Source organism: Orycteropus afer, unplaced genomic scaffold (assembly GCF_000298275.1).
Source record: "Orycteropus afer afer isolate SDZICR_OR568_19922 unplaced genomic scaffold, OryAfe1.0 scaffold00052, whole genome shotgun sequence".
Taxonomy (NCBI): Eukaryota; Metazoa; Chordata; class Mammalia; order Tubulidentata; family Orycteropodidae; genus Orycteropus; species Orycteropus afer.
Window position 1 is genome coordinate 3,480,935 of NW_006921639.1, and position 22,118 is coordinate 3,503,052.

Consider the following 22,118-nt stretch of genomic DNA (forward strand, 5'->3'; position numbering starts at 1 on the left):
TTGAACCGCCAGCCATCTGGTGAGCAGTCAAGTGCCTTAGCCACTATGCTACCAGAGCTCCCGTACTTTTCTGTGGTGTTGCTTATTTCTTTGTTCCATATAATTTTCTGTGCTTAGCTCATTTTGTTTATGGATTGTGTTATCATTTCCTTCATTGCTATTGTTTTAGTATTTGCTAAATATTTATATTGGCCCTCTTTTTTATTTTAATGTGAAGGTTTATCATTTTCTTTGAGGTTAACCTGTGATTTTTAGTTTTCTCCCCAAGTTTAGAACAGACCATTCTATCTTGCAGTTGTCTTGACTTCCCTTCCATTTATAAGTTCTGTACATTTTTTCCCCTCTATTTGGTTTTAGTTGGTCTCATTTGTAAATCAATGTCTCTGGTTCCATGTTTACTATCTTGTAGGCTTGTTTACTTCGGATACTTGCATAACTGGGTTGGTTTCTGGGTTATGTCATCATGTGTGTTAATGGTCAATTTTTGTTTGTTGTTGGTTCTCTGTCCAAAGGACTCCCTTTAGCATCTCTTGTAAGGTTGGTCTGGTTTTAACAAATTCCCTTAATTTCTGTTTATCTGGAAATGTCCTAGTTTCAACCATCATATTTCAGGGAAAGTTTTTCTGGGTGTATAATTCTTAGTTGGAATTTTTTTTCTTTCAGGGTTTTGTATATACCATCTCATTGCCTCCTTGTCTGCATGGTTTCTGCCAAGAAATCTGAGCTTAGTCTTATTGGTTGCCCCTTGTGGATAACTTTTTGTTTTTCCCATGCTGCTTTTAGGATTCTTTCTCTGTCTCTGGTTTTGGTAAGTTTGATGATGATATATCCTGGTGATTTCTTTTGGGGTCTATCCTGCTTGGGATTCATTGGACTTCTTGAATGGATATAGTCTCATCTTTCATCATACCAGGAAAATTCTCTTCCAACAAATCTTCAACAATTTTCTCTGTGATTTTGTCTCTTCCTGTTCTGGAATTCCAATTACATGTAGGTTGTTCCTTTCGATGGTATCCCACATGAACCTTAGTCTTTCTTCATTTTGTTTGGTCTTTTTTTCTGTTTGATCCCTTTCCAAAGAAGTGTTGAGGTATTTGTCTTCAATCTCACTAATTCTGTGTTCTATTGATCCAATTCTACTCCTTTGCCTGTTCAATGTATTATTTATTTCTGAAAATGTAGTATTAATATTATAGATTTCTACCTGTAAATTTTGTATCATTTCTAATTTTTCATTTATGTTGTCATTTTGTTCTTGTATTGTCTTTTTAAATTGTTCAAGGGTTTTGCCTATGTTTTCCTTAATTATGTCAGTGTTTTCCTTGATCTGTCTCTCAATCAGTTAAAAGCACCTGAATATAATTCATTTGAATTCTTTATCAGGGAGTTCCAACGCTGCTTCTTCCTCAGGGTCTGTATCTGGTTCTTTATTTCTTCTGCTTTGTCTTGCTTCTTTGTGTGGACTGTGATGCTCTTTTGTCTCTGAGACATTTTGACTTTTTGTGTTTATATTTAATTGATGATTGTATTTTGGAGTGACTTGCACAAGATTTTCATTTTCTTTGTTTTGTTTGGGTGTTATCTATGTAAGCAGGGTACTGTGCTCCTCTATTTGCTATTTGGCAGCACTTACGCACTCACTCCCTGTCTTCTATCCTGTTGTCAGGCTCCCATATGTCCCTGAGATCCTTGACAAATGGAGCCTATTCTTAGGTCCCTGGAATCTGAATGAGAATGCTGTCACTTTAAATATCCAAAATGGCTCCTGCTTGTAAGAATTCAAAATAGTTGTGCCCTCAGTCATTTAAATATCCAAAATGGCCACCCCCTTTTGACAGCCGAAACTATACAGCTCAAGTTGCTGCTTCCTTTGTAGTCATCGGCTGGCTACCAGTGCAGTTGTCCCCACAGCCCTTGGCAACTAAGGCTGATCGCCAGGTCAATTACCAGGTCCCAACACCATTTGGAAACATTTAAGATGTTGGTGCTGTCAGAGTAGCTGACGGTCCACAGCTCCGTCCATCTCTGTACTCACTGTTTTCTTTCAGGTTTTCCCACTAGTTGATGCTAAATCCACTTCTGTATAGTTCCTTTCAAAGCTCAGGGCTCCAAGATTGTCTTCTGTATCTGTGTTAATTGGTTTCTCTTTTCTTTGTTGAAGATGGTCTGTGTAGCTTGTCTGCATATTCTGCCATGTTACCAGAACTCTCCACTTTTGTATTTGTGAATTTTGTTCCACATTTTTTAAAGAGGTCTTTTGCAGCAGATTTGCCAAGTGCAATGCATTGTCTGATTTCTTGACTGCTGCTTCCACTGGTGTTGATTGTGGAACCAAGTAATATGAAATTTTTTACTTCAGTCTTTCCTCCATTTATTGTGATGCTGCTTATTGGTCCAGTTGTGAGGATTTTCATTTTCTTTATGTTGAGATTTGATCTATACAGCAAACTGGTGTCTTTAATCTTCATCAGTAAGTGCTTCAAGTCATCTTCACTTTTTAGCAAGCAAAGTTGTTTAGTCTGCATATCACAGGTTGTTAATGAGTCTTCCTCTAATCCTGAGGCCACATTCTTCTTCATATAGTCTAGCTTCTTCGATTTATTTGCTCAGCATAAAGATTGAATAAGTATGGTGAAAGGATACAACCCTGATGGATTCCCTTTCTGATTTGAAACCATCCAGTATCCCTTTGTTCTGTTTGAACAACAGCTTCCTAATCTTTGGACAGGTTCCTCATTAGCAAAATTAAGTGTTCTGGAATTCCCATTCTTCTCAATGTTATCCATAATTTGTTATGAGCCACACAATTGAATGTTTTTGTATAGTCAATAAAACACAAGCAAACATACTTCTAGTATTCTTTGCTTTGAGCCAAGATCCATCTGACATCAGCATTGATATCCCTCATTCCATGTCCTCTTCTGAATCCAGCTTGCATTTCTGGAAGTTCTCTGTCAATATACTGCTGTAACTGTTTTTGAATTTTCTTCAGTTAGATTTTACTTGCATGTGATATTAATGATTTGATAATTTTCACATTCTGTGGGATCACTTTTCTTTGGAATGGATACAAATGTGGATCTCTTCCAGTCAGTTGGCTAGGTAGCTATCTTCCAAATTTCTTGGCATAGACGAGTGAGTGCCTCTAGGACTCTTTGTTGAAACATCTCAATGGGTATTCCATCAATTCCTAGAAACTTGTTCTTTGCCAATTGCTTCAGTGCAGCTTTGACTTCTTCCTTCAATACCTTTGGTTCTTGATCATATGCTAGCTTCCAAAATGGATGAACATTAACCAACTCTTTTTGTTTCAGTGACTGTGTATTCCTTCCATCTTCTTTTGCTGTTTCCTGCATCATTCAATGGGAGTTCTGGTAGCATAGTGCCCAAGACATTTGCCTGCTAACCAGAAGGCTGGAAGTTCAAAGTCACCAGTCATTCCTCAGAAGAAAGGCTGGGCAATCTACTTCTGTATTTTGCCTGTAGAAGCCTTCAATATTGCAACTCAAGGCTTGAACTTTTTCTTCATTTCTTTCACCTTGAGAAATGCCAAGTATGTTCTTCTGTTTTAGTTTTCTAATTCCAGGTCTTTGCACATTTCATTATAATAATTGACTTTGTCTTCTCGAGCTGCTTTTTGAAATCTTCTGTTCAGTTCCTTTATCTTGTCATTTCCTCAATTTGCTTTAGCTACCTTCTGTTAAAGGGCAAGTTTCCAATTCTCTTCAGACATACATTTTGGTCTTTTCTTCCTTTCTCATCTTTTTAATGAACTCTTGCTTCTTCATGAATGATGTTCTTGATGTCATCCCACAATTCCTCTGGTTTTTGTTCATTGGTGTTCAGTGCATCAAATCTATTTTTTAGATGGGCTCTAAATTCAGGAGGAATATAATCAAGGTCATATTTTGTCTCTTGTGGATTAGTTTTAATTGTCTTCAGCTTCAACTTGCACTTGCATATGAGCAGTTGATGGTCTATTCCACAGTCAGATCCTGGTCTTGTTCTGGCTGATGTTCTTGAGCTTCTCCATTTCCTCTTTCCACAGATATAGTTGATCTGATTCCTGTGTATTCCATCTGGTGAAGTCCATGTGTGTAGCCACCATTTATTGTGTTGATAAAATGTATTTGCAATGAATAAGTCATTGGTCGTGCAAAATTCTATCATGTGATCTCCAGCTTCATTTCTATCACCAAGGCCATATTTTCCAACTGTTGATTCTTTTGCATTCCAATCACCAGGAATAATCAACACATCTTGATTGCATATTTGGTCAATTTCAGACTGCAGAAGTTGATAAAAAACCTTCAATTTTCTCATTTTTGGGTTTGGTGGTTGGTGTATAAATTCGAAATATGGATCTTTTCCAGTCAGTTGGCCTGGTATCTGTCTTCCAGGTTTCTTGGTATAGATGAGTGAGTGTCCCCAGCACTGTTTGTTGAAACATCACAATGGGTATTCCATCAATTCTTGGAGCCTTCTCCTTTGCTAATTTCTTCAGTGCAGCTTTGACTTCTTCCTTCAATACCATTGATTCTTGATCATATGCCACTTCCTGAAATGGATGAACATTAACCATCAACTGGTCTTCCTTGTAGACTATGGATATTATCCTCTCACTGGCAGCATTGTACTTCAGGAAGATCTTGAAACATTCTTTGTGATGATGAATGCCATGCCATTCCTCTTCAATTTGTCATTCCTGGCATAGTAGATCATATGGTTTTCTGATTCAAAATGGCCAAACCTGTCCATTTCAGCTCAGTAAAGCCTAGGATATCTGTCTTTATGCATTCCATTTCATTTTTGACAACTTCCAATTTTCCTAGCTACACATTTCATGCATTCCAATTATTAATGGATATTTGCAGCTGTTCTCATTTTGAGTTGTGCCACATCAGCAAATGGAGGTCCTAAAAGCTTTACTCCATTCACATCATCAAGGTCAATTCTATTCTGAGGAGGCAGCTCTTCCCAGTTGTATTTTGAGTGCTTTCTGACCTGAGAGGCTCATCTTCTTGTGCTATATTGAACAATGTTTCAGGGTTATTCATAAAGTTTTCTAGTAATATATCAGAGAGTGTTTCACTGCTATTCATACAGTTTTCACTGGCCATTTCTTTGAGAAGTGGATGGCCCCTTCCTTCTTCCAAGCCTGCCTTAGTCTGGAAACTCCACTGAAACCTGTCCACCATGGGTGACCCTACTGGTATTTGAAATACTGGTGACATAGCTTCCATCATCACAGCAATGTGTAAACCACCACAGTACAACAAACTGACAGATGAATGGTGGATCATATTTAATATGGAGCTTATAGCAACAATTTCATAAAATTCTTACAGGCTATAAATGGAATAATAGAAGTGAAAAGACTAGCTCAGTTTCGGGCACATGTGAGGTACTAATTAAAGACTAATTCTCTTCTCTTTGCAGAAGTTGAGTGTTTTAAGGGTCACACAGGTAAAGCAAGTTCTTCTCTAAGGGATATAAGTGAAAGCAATGTCCCAGTAAAACAGAAGCATAGACAGAACAGGACAGACAAGCCATGTGGGAATGACACAGAGATGAAATCATGAAATGGAGGACTCACCAGGCCTCAAGGTAGACTGTTCATAAGGATGAGTGTGGATTTGCATGGAAATCTACCATATGAGCAGTCCAGGCTTCTGGGAGCAAGTTATGAACTCAGATAGCCTGTGATGGACTTAAGAGGGGACAGAGACCCAAGAGTGTCCTTCCCAGAGAAAGTACCTTGCAGAGACTCCTGGAGGGGTGTTAGCCTGGGGTTTGCAATTTCCAGCAGTTAGCTAGGAAGGCTGGTTGGAAGTGCACTGGCCAAATGAACTGCTGTATAACTTTAGGCAAGTTGTTTATCTGCCTTCAAGTTTGGTAAGAGTTTTGAGGCAACATAGTCTTATAAAACACTGTCCTTATTTTACCTACATATCCTGAAGCTTCTACACATGGAGCATATATGTAACTCCCAGCACAATTAGCCACAATGCCTTTGCTCATGGTGGTTCACTTGGCTGCAATGCCCTGGCCATTTGACATCCTGGCCAATGACAATGAGCCGATTGTGAGCTCTCCTTGCTTGGAGACCAGGAAAACTAGTCCCCCTCGTCAGTGTCTCCACAGTCCCCTGCATCAACTCCTGCCATTTCTCCTGGCACAGAATCACCTTTATTATTTCACCTGTCTCCCTTTCTCACTACATTGACACTCCTTAAAGGAAGGTTGGTAGCATAGTGGCTAAAGCACTTGACTGCTAACCAGAAGGCTGACGGTTCAAACCCACCAGCCACTCCTCAGAAGGAAGATGGGGCAATCTACTTCCATAGTGATACTGCCTCGGAAACCCAAGGAGGGGTCACTATGAGTCAGATCTGATTTGACGGCATATAACAACAACAACAAAGGAAGGTTAGCAAGTATCTAACTTCAGAAATGCTAGGTGGAGTAGCCATTCAGTAAATGCTGATGAATGAAAATTTTTAAAATTCACATTCATTTTCATTATGAAAGTAATCTCTTTCTGTTATGTAAAATTAAAAAAAACTTAAAACGTGTTATATGCAACTATACATTATATGTATGCACATATATTACATATGTGACTATATAAATACATACACATAAAAATAATGTATGCATGTATATATATACATATATATAGTTGTTTGCTATCTTAGTTATCTAGTGCTGCTATAACAAATACCACAAGTAGATGGCTTTAACAAACAGAAATTTATTTTCTCACAGTTTAGGCAGCTAGAAGTCTGAATTTAGAATGCTGCCTGTGACCTTTCAAAAGCAGGTTGCCAGGCCTGTCTTCTGAGGTGCCTCTGGATGGATATGAACTGACAATTTTTCAGCTAGTGGTCTAGTACTTCACTATTTGAACCACACAGAGACTCCTATATATAAACAATGCTTTTCATCTAGAAAAACTTTTGCCTTATCCCTATAAAAGTTTATATAAAGCAATGATTCTACCCCCAGGACACATTTGCCAATGTCTGAGGCATTTTTGATTATCATAACTGGTGATGCTACTGGCATCTAGTGGATAGAGCCAGGGATGCAGCTAAATGTCTTATGATACCCAAGACAGACCCCAAAACAAGAGTTATTTGGCCCAAAATGTGCTGAGGTTGAGAAACTATGATATAAAGTATACATTGTGAATAGATACCGACTCTCCAGCTATTCCTGATTTTCTGATAAGAAAAGGAAAGACTTGATCATATGTTTCCATATTGATCTTTTTGTTTTGATAAAAAGACAGCACTGGCAATGCTTTGCTTTTATTTACTATGTTTATTTCCTATAGCTGTTGTGACAAATTACCACAAATAGTGGCTTAAAACCATGCACATTTATTCTCTTACATTTCTACAGGTCAGAGGTTCCAGGAGGTTGAAATCAAGGTGTTGGCTAGGCTGTTTCTTCCTGGAAGTTCTGAGGCTGAGTCCTCTTCTCAGCTCCTTCAGGATGTGGGCAGAATTTAGCTCCATGCTTCTGTACATCTGAGTCCCATTCTTTGCCTCCTGTCAATGAGACCTGTTCTCAGCTTCTGGGGGCTGTCAGCATTTCTTGTCTTGTGGCCCATTCTTTCCATCTGCAAAGCCAGCAAGGAGAGTTAAGTCCTTTGCATACTTCAAATCTTCCTGACTCCTCTCCATTTTCTTCCTTCATATCTCTCTGATGGACTCTTCTGCCTTTCTCCTGTCCTGTTAAGAGTACATGTGGTTTACTGGGCCTACCAGATAATCTAGGATAATCTCTCTATCTTAAAATCAGCTGATTAGTAACCTTAATTCCATTTGCAAAATCCATTCCCACCCATACCTAGATAAATGTTTGGTTGCATAACCAGGGACAAGACTCTTGGGGGAATATCTTTAGGATATGACTGCCACATTTGGTGTCCACTTAGGCTCATTTTCCACTTTAATCCACATCCTCACTTTCAGAGAACAATCTCAGCAGACATCTGACCCCAGTATTCCTTTCCAGGCCAGCACTTGGGTCTGACATTGGCCAGGCTGGGCTATGGCAAGGTCTAGATTTTACAGTTATAATAGAGACCTATTCCCAGCCTCTGCCTCTTGCTGTATTTGTTCTGTCCTTTAAGAGTTATGATTTTACTTATTGTTCTATGCAGTGACATTTCCCTTGGGGCCTTGCCGGGGAAGCAAGAGTCTGAAATCCATGGGTGATGGATAGCCCCAGCCCCTGAGAGGCAGACAGAGCAAAATGAGGCTGCTCCTATCCTTCCCTGTCTTGTACTTAAGCTTCAGTCTTCCTTGGTCTTAGTGTCATGCTGCGGGAAGCTGTCAGAAATGCCAGACACCATGCTATGGCAGCAGGGATTTTGAGACAGTGCTGACAGAAGCATTGCAAACCCAGTAGGTGGGAGAACGTAAGCAGTCTTCCCTGGTGTCCCACTCTGCCTGACTGCCAGGAGGTTCTCTCTTAGGGGAGTTCAGGGGACTATGGGAGACTGAGCATGCCTCAGAACTACAGAAGCACGATCATTCTTGCCATTATCTGGACACTTGAGGGACTCAACATTTGCTCTATGCATGAGTTGATTTGATTTGTTCCATTGGGGTATGCTGTTGTCTCTAGTTTCATGATAGATTGTGAAAGATGTTTCTCAATGCAGCTTGAGTTTTCCCCTGGCCTGTCTGCTCCCTTGGAGAAGTAAGTAGTAATGGAGGAGACTGACCAGTGGCCACATGGGGGGGATAGGGGGTGACAGGTTCCCTAGGGCAGGGGAAGGGTGAGAAGAATGAATGGAGGTTATAGGCAGAACTCAGGGAAGAAGCGGTTCTAATCCTGCCTCTACTACTTACTGACTAAGTGAGCCTAGTTGTTTGTATCTTTGGGGTTAGGGTACACTCCTTCACTCACCAGTCTCTGTCAGAGATCTGTGAGGGGTTGTGTGTGCCTGCCAAGTACTGTGTGCCCAGCTCAGAGTAAGCTCTCAGTGAGCTATATCTGCTGTTATTTCTGTTGCCCTTGCTATTCTTTTAATAGTACTTTAGAGTTCTCCTCAAATGGCACAAATGGCTGTTAACCTAAAGGTGAGTGATTCAAATCCACCTAGCAGCACCTCAGGAAAGTTCTGGTGATCTGCTTCCAAAAGATCACAGACATTGAAAACCCTATAGAGCACAGTTCTCTGATGCATGAGGGATTGTCAGGAGTTGGAATCTTATTCAACAGAAACTGGTTGAGTTCTCTAACTCTAGTGAGGAAGGAGGAGCTATATAAGAATCCATGTACATAAATTGTGGTCCCAAAGTGTGGGAAAGAGCCTTTTCAATGCAAATATTGAAATGGTTTTATTGAAAACTGGCTTCAGATGCCTCCAGGAAGGTGCTGTGAGGAAAAGAACTGCACGTGCTTGGGAAAATGCTCAGTGAGTACTAGGGCAGAATGTGAGACTTGAAGGATCCGAATGGATCTCATCTGACTGAGATGGTGGAGAATGGGACAGAGGGTCAGAGTGGAGCCAGTGAGAGTCCTGATCCACGGGATGCTCTCTGAGTGCCTACACTCACCACTCGTTTTCTTCAGGTCACTTGCCAAACCCAGAAAATGAAACATTTTGAGGAAAAGAGGGAAGTTGTTGGATTTGGGGCCTAGGTAGATGTGTAGTAAAAGCAGGAGGCCCTTGAAGTTAAAGCATTAATGCAGAGGAGAGCAGTTTTATGGCTATTCTTAACAAGAATACAATAGCCAAACATTTGAGCCCCTCCTAGGTATGCTCTCACACAGCATCTCCTTGAGCCTTCCTATGGTATGATGAGGGTGGCTTTGTTGTTTCTGACTTAGAGGTGATGAAAATGGAAACTGGTGTGACATATTTTTCCTACTCTAACCTTCAAGGGAGTTTTTACCCTCTCTGGTCTCTCCAAACTTGCTGTATTGGATAAGTTATATAAACTCCACACCCTCCTATGCTTCTGCCACTTTCCTGCACTGGGGCTTGATCCAGGCCCCAGGTGCCTCTTCATAAGCTTTTGGTTCATGCTGGTGTAGGTCAGCATCAGCATACCAGCCAGCTCTTAACCCTGCCTAGCTCCTAGTCCACATATGCTTGGTTTCAGGGAGGGAAGTTGGGGCCACAGAAGGAAGAGTGGTTGCACTAAATCAGGGACCAAGAACATGTTCCAGCAAAGGTAGAGAAAGTGTGCTCCTGAAAGGTGTGTGTGTGTCCTTTGTGTTCCCATGGCTGTACCACAGAGAATGTACCATGTGGAACTTGTGCAGGAAGTATTGGTTGGAAACTGGAAATTACCAAAATTCAAATGTCTCCATAAAACTGTTCAGCCAAGTGCCTTTTCTAAATTTTGAAATGAACTCACTTCCACAGAAGGTGCATGATGGGTGTATGTCTATCCTCAGAAAACCAGGTGACCTGCCTTAAAGAGGCCATCATGTAAGCTGAGCAGGCAGCCCCAAGCCTGAGAGCCCATGGCTCCTCCTTCTTCAGTACTAAACTCAGAATTACTGGACACAGCCCAGGATACACACCAGAATATAACCTCCTTCATAGCATCTGACAGCCCTGTCCCTATCAGAGACCTCTGGGACTGCAGCCCTCCATGCTGGGGAAACACACAGTCCTGGAGCTCAGCATGGTAGTAACTTAACTTATTTCTTTGTGTGAAGATTTGAGTTCTGATTGCCTCCAGCAATACCTGGGACAGTAATTATTCAATTATTCTGTGTCGTCTTTGCATCATTGATTAATGATTCCCAGAACCACAAACTCATTTCTCTGCAAACAGCTCCCTTTGACATGAGCAATGGTTTATTTAATATATGTTAATTGTGAGTCCATGTCAGCACTTTGCAGCCTCATTATAGCAGCCTTAACAGCCACCAAATGGTTAAAGATGGTATCCCCTATGCTTTCTAGGCAACTGCTCTCAGAGTGAGTCTCCATTTGGCAAAATGGGCTGTCTGTCCCACACCATGAGTCCATCATCTGTGGAAAAAGATGATGGAGAAGCTCAATACCATCAGTCAGAACAAGGCCAGAGGCTCACTGTGGAACAGACCATCAATTGTCATGTTGTTGTTATGTGCTGTCGAGTCGGCCCCGACTCATAGCGACCCCTCCTTGGGTTTCCAAGGTGGTATCACTACAGAAGTAGATTGCCCAACCTTCCTTCTGAGGAGTGGCTGGGGGGTTTGAATAGCCAGCCCTCTGGTTAGCAGTCAAATGCCTTAGGTACTATGCTACCAGAGCTCATATCAATTGTCATATGCAAGTTCAAGTTAAAGCTGAAGAAAATCAAAACAAGTCCATGAGAGACAAAGTAAGACCTTGAATATATCCTACCTACATCCCACCTGAATTTAGAGACCATTTCAATATTAGATTTGAGGCAATGAACACTAATGACCAAAGACCACACATGTTTTGAGATGACATCAGGCCATGATACATGAAGAAAGCAAAAGGTTATTTGAAAGACAGGAAAGAAATAAATCACCAAAATGGATGTCAAAAGAGGCTCTGGAACTTGCTCTTGAATGGAGAATAGCTAAAATGAAAGGAAGAAATAATGAAGTAAAAGAGCTGAGCAGAAGATTTCAGACTGGCTCATGAAGACAAAGTGAAGTATTATAATGAAATGTGTAAAGACATGGAATTAGAAAACCAAAAGGAAAGAACCTTCCAGGCATTCCTCAAGCTGAAAGAACTGATGAAAAAATTCAAACCTGGAGTGGCAATACTGAGGTATTCTGTGGGCAAAATATTGAATGATACAGGAAGCATCAAAAGAAGATGGAAGGAATACACAGAGTCACTGTACAAAAATAATTGGTTGATTTTCAATCACTTCAAGAGGCAGCATATGATCAGTACTGATGGTATTGAAGGAAAAAGCTGCACTAAGACACTGGTGAAAAACAAGGCTCCAGGAACTGATAGAATACCAACTGAGATGTTTCAATAAATGGATGCAACATTGGAAGCACTAACTCGTCTATGCTATTTTACTTGAATCTACAATCAATGCCCATGGAAGCAACAGGCAAGAAATCAAATGATGTATTGCATTGGGCAAATCCACTACAAAAGACCACTTTAAAGTGTTTAAAAGCAAAAATGTCACTTTGAGGACTTAGGTGTACCTGACCAGAAAGCCAAGTGACCTGCCTTAAAGAGGCCATCATGTAAGCTGAGCAGGCAGCCCCAAGCCTGAGAGCCCATGGCTCCTCCTCCTTCAGTACTAAACTCAGAATTACTTGACACATCCCAGGATACACACCTATTTTCAATTACTTTATATGCATGCAGAAACTGGAAAATGAATAAGGGAGACTGAAGAAGAATTGATGCATTTGAATTATGGTGTTGGCAAAAAGTACTGAATATTCCATGGACTGCTAGAAGAATGAATGAATCTTAGAAAAAGTATAGCCATAATGCTCCTTGGAAGTAAGAAGGATGAGACTTCATTTCACATACTTTGGACATGTTATCAGGAAGGACCAATTGCTGGAGAAGGGCATCCTACTTGGTCAGTGAAAAAGAGGAAGATTGTCAGTGAGCTGGATTGACACAGTAGCTGCGACATTGGATTCAAACATAGCAATGATAGTGAAGACAGTGCAGGACCAGGCTGTTTCATTCTGTTGTAAATTGGTTGCTATGAATCATTACAGACTCGATGCCACCTAACAATAACCATGAGTCAGAACTCAAGTGACTTGTTTTTACTGTCACTGTACTTTTTCATTACATGTCAAATTAAACATCTGGTCTTTTTTCATAAAATTTCAATGTAAAACATGAGTTTAGTCTTGGTAGAGACAACTCAACTTAAAGGGAGATAATTTGCTCTGGGTACCAGAGACTGGCATCCTCCACAAGCCCTTCTGAGGCATTTTATCTGAGGCCATTTGTAGAATGTATAGAAATGTGCTCATCCTTCCATTCAGTAACTGTCCATCCATGTGAATCTCTAAGATGTGTCCATGATCAACACCTCCTGTAACTCTCTTTGGCATAATCTGTACACAGTCCTGGACTAGCTTTGCCTACTTCTCTGGACTTGCCTCCCTCACCCTTACACACACACACACACACACATACACACACTCTCTTTCTGTGTCTCTTCATACCATTCACATGCACAGATTCATACACTCACACTCATATGGTCTCATACACTCATACTGTCCTATGACACTCACATGCACACACACATACACTCTTGTAACAGTCACATGCACTCAGACACTCACATACATACTCCTAACACTTACACGCACACACTCATACATACTCACATTCCTAATTTTTTATTCTAATTACACAGACTACTGCTACTCTATAAACATGTCTAGCTTGCTCAAGACGGTGCCTTAGAATGTTCTCCCCTGCTTCTTTATATTCTTAACTTCTCAGCTCACTCTTGGGATAACCTCTTTGGGAACCACTCTCTGATGTGCTAGTGGCGTAGTGTCTAAGGCATTTGACTGCTACCCAGAAGGCTGGTAGTTCAAACCCACCAGCCACTCCTCAGAAGGAAGATTGGGTGATTTACTTCTGTAGTGATATTGCTTGGGAAACCCAAGGAGGGGTCACTATGAGTTGGATCTGACTCGATGGCAGCGAGTTTTTAGTCTCTGCTGCTGCCTCTGCTGGCTTCAGACTGCTTAGAGTCCTTCTCTGTGTTCCTAGTGCCCTTGTACTTACTCCCATCACACTGTACTGGGAGAGCTGATTTTCTTTGTCAAAGTATGGTGTTCAGATCACCTCCCTCAGAATCATTCATGTTATTTATTAAAGAGCAGTTCCCAGGGCCCCACTCTGCACCTACTGAATCAGAGCCTCTGAAGATGTAGCTTGGTAATCTGGTTTTAAAAAACTGTTCAGATGGCCAGCAAATACATGAAGAAATGCTCACGATCATTAGCCATCAGAGAGATGCAAATCAAAACAACAATGAGATACCATCTTACCCCAGCACTAATGGCAAAGTTCAACAAGACAAAAAATAACAAATGCTGGTGAAGATGTGGAGAGATTGGGACCCTCAGACACTGCTGGTGGGACTGTAAAATGATACAGCCATTGTGGAAAACAGTATGGTGATTCCTTAAAATGCTGGAATTAGAAATATCATTTGACCCAGCCATTCCATTACTAGGTATATATCCTAAAGAAGTGAGAGCCAGGACAAGAACAGATACATACAAACTCATGTTCATTGCAGCACTATTTACAATAGCAGAAAGATGGAAACAACATAGGTGCCCATCAACAGAAGAATGGAAAACTAAACTGTGGAACAAACACACAACAGAATATTATGCAACACTAAAGAATAATGTAGAATCTGCAAAACACAACATAACATGGATGACATTATGCTGAGTAAAATAAGTCAATCACAGAAGGACAAATATAGTGTTAATTCATTATTGTAAAACATCAAGGAAAGGTTTATATATGGAAGGAAACTTTCTTTGTTGGCTACCAGGGGTAGGAGGGAAGGGGAGGGAGCACTGCAAAATAATAATAATTAAAAAAAAAAAAAAAAAACCAGCATTGCCCCTTGTCACTTTAGTTTTGTATATTTCACTGTACATAAATTATATTTCAGTAAAATGTATTTAAAAAAAAACTGTCCAGATGATTATAGTACATACTAATTTTTTGAATAAATGCCCTAGATCTATGATTAAAGGTTTTATAATATCCAAAGCCACCCTGGCAAGAAGAAACTTCCTCAAATTTCCATCAATAGACATTGAATAAATCCTTCGTGAACGCACTGTGCTTTGTTGTCTTCAGAACTTATAATACATTTATTGCTGATGCTACCAAGCAAGATCAGAGGTATTTCCATTTCCATCTGGTCTCCATTCTGCAGAGAAAGGCTGGGACCTTGTACAGGCCCACTTATGGAAGTAACATGGACAGGCAGGCAGGGGGCATCCCTGTTCCTTGTCTCAACCTGGAAAGATGTGCTGACAGAATGTGCACACAGTGTCTTCATTAGATATTTGGAAAATTGATATATAAAACAAATAGTGTCCATTATTATTTTAATTTACATTCTCTGTGACTGAGGCCTCCATCTAAAAATTTTCATGGTAGAAAAACAGATGTCAGAATTCATAGATATAGGTTTGTTGTTGTTGTCGTCGTGTGCTGTCAAGTTGATTCCAATACTCATAGTGATCCTTTTTGACAGGGTACAACAGCCCTCTAGGGTTTCCTAGGCTGTGATCTTTATGGAAACAGATCACCAGGTCTTTTCTCCCATGGAGGTGCTAGGTTTGAACCAAGCACATTTTGGCTAGCAGCCAAGAACTTAACTCTTGTGCCACTAGGTCTCCTTAGGATATAGGATATAGGATATAGTCAACATAAATGTAACTTAGAGCCTCTTCTTATTTTGATACTTATTTTTTTTTCCTCAATAAATTGTGCTTTTTTCAAAAACAAGTATACTTATTCCATATGTCCATAAACCTAAAAATGTATTGATAGCAAAGTTTAGGCAAGCAAAAGATGTAAGAAATGGGAAATGTGAGACATCTGAGCAGGTTGTAAGTGTTCTTATAGCAGTCACTCTTAGCCCTGGTCCCCTGCCACCTTTCACAGAAAAGTAAAAGAATATTCCCATTAGCTCTGTTATTGGGTTCTTCATAAACCTCAGTCTTCGTATCTGTAAAATCAGGACATTGCATCAAATTGCAGACCACTGATGCTGGAAAGGAATTTAGTGATCCCTTTGAGAGATGCAGACCCTGAGCCTTTTTAAGTGAGTGTTCTGGCATGTGCTACCTTGGATGTTGGAATAGAATGCTCTCCTCTAACTTCACGTCTGGCTTTTGTAGATATCCAAACAACATGTTGGTCACTACACAGATCCAAGTGTGACCACACACTGAGCTACCCACCTGTCAGGAGTGATAATGTATCACTAGCCTATCTTAAAAGAAGATAGAAGGGATCAATAGAATCAGGGCATGAAAGATTTCTTAATCATGAATAAGTTTGGGAGCTCTGGTGGCGTAGTGCCTGAGGGTCTTGACTGCTAACCAAGAGGTTGGCGTTTCAAACCCACCAGCCACTTCTCGGAAGGAAGATTGGGCAATCTACTTCCATAGAGATACCACCTTGGAAACCCAAGGAGGGGTCACTATGAGTCAGATCTGACTCAATGCCACATAACACAACAACAACAACAGGGTTAATTTAAATGGAAGATAAGGTAATAGCTCATTTGGGCTTATTTCCAGTTTTTAAATGCCATTTCTTTCCTAGAATAATCAATTGTTTAGCTATTAACCCAGTTTTCACCAGACATTTTTCTCATGGTTTAGTTTTTTCTGGTTGTTACTTAAGTCTTCCCAAAGGAAAGCATCAAGAGAGCAGCTGCTTGTGCTCTGAGATGCTTCTGTGGGTACTAGGGATGTTGGGAAGAGGGTGTGGCATCACAGGAGAGGAGAGGTCTTGGAGGCATGGAGACCAGGGTTGCATCTGTGGCTCCACATCTCACTGTGTGAACCTGAGGAGCTTTTTGCCCCTCTGAGTCTCATCTGTACAAAGAGCACAACAGAAGTAAAGTTTAAAAGTTTAAATGGCCTGGCATAGAGCTCTTTTTTTTTTTCCCCTCCCCTCCCCTCCCACCCCTGGTAACCAACAAAGAAAACTTCCTTCCATATATAAACTATTACTTGACTTTTACAATAACAGATTAATACAATATTTGTCTTTCCGAATAGTTGCAGACTTATTTCACTCAGCATAATGTCCTCCAAGTTCATCCATATTATGCAGTGTTTTACAGATTCTGCATTACTCTTAACAGTGGTGGAGTGATTGTAACTTTGTGCCACTTTGCTGGAGGGCAGTCTATTGTTATGAAAACTTAAAATACCCATACCTTTTGGCTTTCAATTTTACTACTATAAATTTATACTACATGCTTACTTGTATATTTACAGTGACATATGTGCAAAGGTAGTCATTGGAGCAAAGCTTGCAATGTCAAAACATTTCAAAACAACCTGAATCAGTAGGAGATTGGTCAAATAAGTTGTACTATGTCCATGCAAGGTAATAGTCTGCAACTATTCATAAGAATAAGACAACTCTGTAAGAAGTGATTTGAAATTCTCTCCAAGATAGGTTGTTAAGGGAAAAAACTAGATGAAGGACAGAAATATGTAAATATATTATCTGTGTTAAATACATACATACACACACACACACACACACACACACACATATATGTATGTATAAAATACACTTACGTGTTCATAGAAACTTTTTGGAAGAATACACAATATACTGGTAATGGCAAGGAAGAGCTGGGGGTGCCACATGATTGTCTGAGTCTCAAAGTAGACATTAATCTTTAATCTTTCCCTGTTTTTTTTTTTTTTTTCTCTCTCTCTCTCTTTTTGGCTTTCCACTGTTTGCCTAGTAGAAGTTCCTGTCCATGCTACCTCTTCTTGTTCAGATATGCCTACTTTTCTTTCTCCCCACTCTGTCCTCCCATTCCAAGCCACCATATTGCTCTACTGGACCATTGAAATAGACAGGACTCCTTCCATTCATGGACCTTTCTAATCCAGCAGCTGGAGTGACCTTTTAGAAACAAGACCCTTCATTCACCCCATGGCTTTCCATTGCAACCAAAATAAAACCCAAGGGTCTTACTGAGGCATGTAAGACTCCATGGAAGAGTCCTACATTGCAGCCTCATCTCTTCAATACTGGCCTCTTCTCTCTTCCACAAATATGCCCTTTCTGGCCTTAGGCTCTGAACTGTACATTCTCTTTCCTTGGAATGTTCTTCTCCTAGATTTTCTATAGCTGCCTCATTTCCATTCTTCAAATCTCAGGGCCTATTTAAAATAGTGATCCGCCCAGTTTCTCTGCATTCTCATTGTTGTTGGTAGTGGTTATTGTAGAGTTAGCTCCAATTCATGACAACCCCATTTAGAGCAAAACAAAAGGCTGCTCAGTCCTGTACCATCCTCACAATCAGTGGCCTGCTTGAGTTCATTTTTGCCCTCTGTCTTAGTTGTCTAGTGCTACTATAACAGAAATATCACCTGTGGAGGCTTTAACAAACAAAAATTCATTTTGTCACAGTTTAGGATGCTACACATCCAAACTCAGAGTGTTGGCTCTAGGGAAAGGTTTCTTCTCTCTGTTGGCTCTGGTGAAAAGTCCTTGTGTCCTTTCAACATCTGTGGGCCTGGTGTTCCTTGGAGATCTCCATGTGTCTTGGCATTAATTTTCCCCTGGCTCTAAGAGGTTCCTAGGACAGGGACTCTGGGTCCAAAGGATGTGCTGTGCTCCTGGCTCTTCTTTCTTGATGGTCCTTCTGATATCTGCTCGATTGTTTAATCTACTTTATGTATCAAAAGAGATTGACTCAAGATACAACTTAATCCTGTAGAAGGTATTCAGCCTCATTAACATAACGGCCTCCAATTCTGCCTTATTAACATCATAGAGGTTAGGATTTACAAGACACAGGATAATTAAATCAGATTATAAAAGGATAATTACATAATACTGAAGATCTTGGCCTAGCCAAATTGACACATATTTTAGGAGGACACAATTCAACCCATGACATTCTCTAACCTAGGGGATTCATCTTCCAGCACTATATTGGACAATATTTTATTCTCATCCATAGAGTTTTCATTGACTAATTTTTGGAAATAGATCACTCAGCTTTTATTTTTAGACTATCTTAGTCTGGAAGCACAGTTGAAACCTGTCAACTATGGGTGACTCTGCTGCTATTTGAAATGTCAGTGGCATAGTTTACAGTATCATAGCAATATGCAAGCCATCTTAGTATGACAAACTGACAGATGAGTTTTGAGCTTCCTCACTATCAGCCCTTTTTTCTCTCTTTTATCAGTATCATGATTTGCAATTGATTGTTGGTTGATATGTATGTCTCTTATCCATCTCTCCAGACTGGGTTTTCAGCTCCATTAGGGCAAGATTCTTCTTTATCTTGTCTACCAATCTATACCCAGTGCTTCTCACTGGACCTGGATGCAGTAGGTGCTAAATTCATAACTGCTGGATTGATGACTCTCCAGATGAATGAATGAAATTGGAAATGAATCTGTGTTGGACCCTGTGGCTCCCAGGATGGTGTGAAGGACAGCTCCTCTGAAAAAAAGTGGAAGGAAAGGTCCTGGAAAACTTGCTGTAAGCAGCGAGCTTTGTTATAGGAACTAAGACTCTTGACTCATCCTCACTTAGGAACAATACATTAACCTGAGTGGCCCTAGGTTGTAGTGGTTAATGCTTATCTTGAAACAAAACCCTTGGTGAATCTCTGCTATCTGGCTTTCACTCATCCCATTTGATCTAGGAATTGCATAAGTAATGTTTAGGAATTGTTTTCCAGGTTTCACCATTGTGGCTTCATCAGTGCTAAAAGATAAGCAGGAAGCTTAATCACAGTTCTGTGTCTTAATAGGTGACTGATCTTTGGTGAGGTTCTTATTGCCCCAGACATCTTTTCTTTTCCCCCATCTCTAAAATTGGGTGATCTACTTCCATAGTGATACCAACTTGGAAACCCAAGGAGGGGTATTATGAATGAGATACAACTTAATGGCAGTGAGTTTTGAGTAAAACTCACTGCTGTTGAGTTTTTATTTTTTTTCCATCTCCAAATTTAAAAAAAAAAAAACTCACCTGTCAACCCACTCATGGCAACTCTTCCTTGGGTTTCTGAAGCAATATCACTACAGAAGTAGATTGCCCAACCTTCCTTCCTAGGAGTGGCTGGTGGGTTTGAACTGCCAGCCTTCTAGTTAGCAGTCACACGCCCTAGGCACTATGCCACCAGATCTCTAAATTATAGCAGTAAAATTTACCTCACCCATCTGTAAGAGTTATATTGGTTAATATGTGTCAAGTGTTTATAGCTGCCATGAAGTAGATAGTAAAAAAAGAAAAATTAGTTCTTCTTTAGTCTAACTGAAATTAGCACAGAATTTTCTGAGATGTTGCACATGGCCTTACTCTTGATTCTTCCCAATCCATTCTCCAATTTTCTAGCATTCACTTATTCATTCACTCATTCCTTCAAGGATTATTCACCAAGCACCCGTGCAAGTCTCTGGGCCAAGGTCATTGGTCAAGACTTTGTTAAGGTCCGATTCCTAAGAAGCCAGTTCTGAGTCAGATACATGCATGTAGAGTATTTATCCAGCATCCACCCACATGAAGAAGTGAGGGAAGCAGGACTGGGAAGTTGGGAAAGTCACAGCAAAGGACTCAACTCATTTCACAGGAAGCTTTAGCACTGGATGGTCCTCCAGAGTTGTCCTAAGCTGAGGCAAAAGGGTATACTTTCCGTATTCCACATAGACTAATTGTTGGATACATACTGGGTGACTGGGAAGGGGATGTGATCTTGTGCCAGGTGCTTGCTTCAGTAGAGGTGATCCTGGATAGCTGTCTATATTTCCAGCAGCTGGAGGAATGTGTAAGTCAGTCCTCAAGGCAATATCTGAGTAGAGTGCTATACATCCTCCAGTACACACTCCTCAGACTAGGAACAGTTGTTCCTGTCTTACACTTGTGGTTCTAGGCAGACCTGGGTTCTAGTCCCAGCCCAGCCACTTACCAATTGGTCTTGGACAAGCCCTTCCACCTCTGAAACTGAGGAGTCCCTTGTACCTTGTCAACTTTTCTCACTATTGACTGGAATACTTTGCATGGTCGTGGAGGAGCTTAAAGAGAGAAGAAGAATGACAGCACACTTAATACAATAGGAAACATTCAATCCCACACACCTTGGTGGGTTGGGGTCTGTTGGGTAGATTAAATTATTACACAAGGTGCTGTGTGTCATAGTGGCAACTGTACAGACAGCAAAGAGCTGTGCTGCTCTGAGAAGGCCACAGTGTTACTCTTACAATTCTTACTAGAACATCCAGGCGGTAAATGAGTGGTCGCGGCTCTGCCCTTTAGCCTGAGCATGGGTCATGGGTCATGGGTCATGGGTGCGTGGCCTAACTCTGGTGTTCTCTTTCTAGGTGTCACTAAAGTACTCCCTGGTGATTGTGCGAGGGCATCTGGTCTTGGAAGGGGTCCTTCTCTTTGGCCGCCAACACTTCTATATCTGCGAGAACTTCACACTGTCTCCTGTGGGCGATGTCTACTGCACCCGCCACTGCTTGTCCAAGTGAGTCCTCCTTTTCTCCTAGAAAATTCTTCCCTGAGTCCTACCCTTCCTTTCCAGCTGCTCCAACTTTTACCTCTTCTGCCTTCTTCTTCTTCTTTTTTTTTTTATTAGGATTTGGGTGAAGATTTACAGAGTAAATTCACTTTTCATACAGCAGTTCACATATACTTTGTCTCATGTCATTGACCAAAATTTACAATGCAGCAGCTCCCCTCTCACTTCCTCCCCATAGTTACCTCCTCCCAGTGTCCATCCCTTCATACTCTTCTGCACCCTGAGCTATCTCCCTGTGCATAAGCAGCCCTTCCTTCTCCCATGATTGTTCTCTCCAGGGCGTGTGTCTACTTGAGGTAAATGTTTAACTCACATGCCTGTACTTTGTTTGGCTGGAAACCACAGGTGTGGGTTCAATTCCAGACCTGAAGGGCAACTAGGGGCCATAGTCTCAGTGGTTACACCAGGCTCTATTGGACCAGCAAACCTGGTCCCCACCTTCTTTTTTTTTTTTTGCCTCCAAATAATTTTGAGTTTTGTACCACATTGTTCTCCCTCTTTATGCAGGATCTCCTACATCCCTTCCAAATGGATGGCAGTGGTAGCTGGGCACCATTTAGTTCTTCTGGTCTCATAGTTGTATAGGTTGCAGATCGGATGGTGTACCAGTAGCTAGGACTGATTGTTTCCATTAATTTTGGTTTTCTTCTTTTTTCTTGACGAGGAGAGACCCATTGTTGCATCTAGATGGCAGCTTCCTAGCTTTTAAGGTCCCAGTCGCTACTCGCCAAAGTAGTAGGTGGAACAATGTTTTGTATAGTATGTTATGCCAATTGAGCTTTATGTCCCCTGCGACTATGGTCCCAAGCCCACAGGATCAACTAC

The 22,118-nt window shown here is 40.8% G+C and overlaps 1 protein-coding gene across 1 annotated transcript in view; it reads left to right on the forward strand.

The window, feature by feature from the left end:
- WDFY4 (WDFY family member 4) overlaps positions 1 to 22,118 on the forward strand; it is a 532,480-nt gene that overhangs the window by 353,017 nt on the left and 157,345 nt on the right. Inside the window, exon 43 of the mRNA XM_042780664.1 lies at positions 21,091 to 21,239. Coding sequence (XP_042636598.1) covers positions 21,091 to 21,239 — 149 coding nt within the window. The remainder of the gene's footprint in view (positions 1 to 21,090; positions 21,240 to 22,118) is intronic.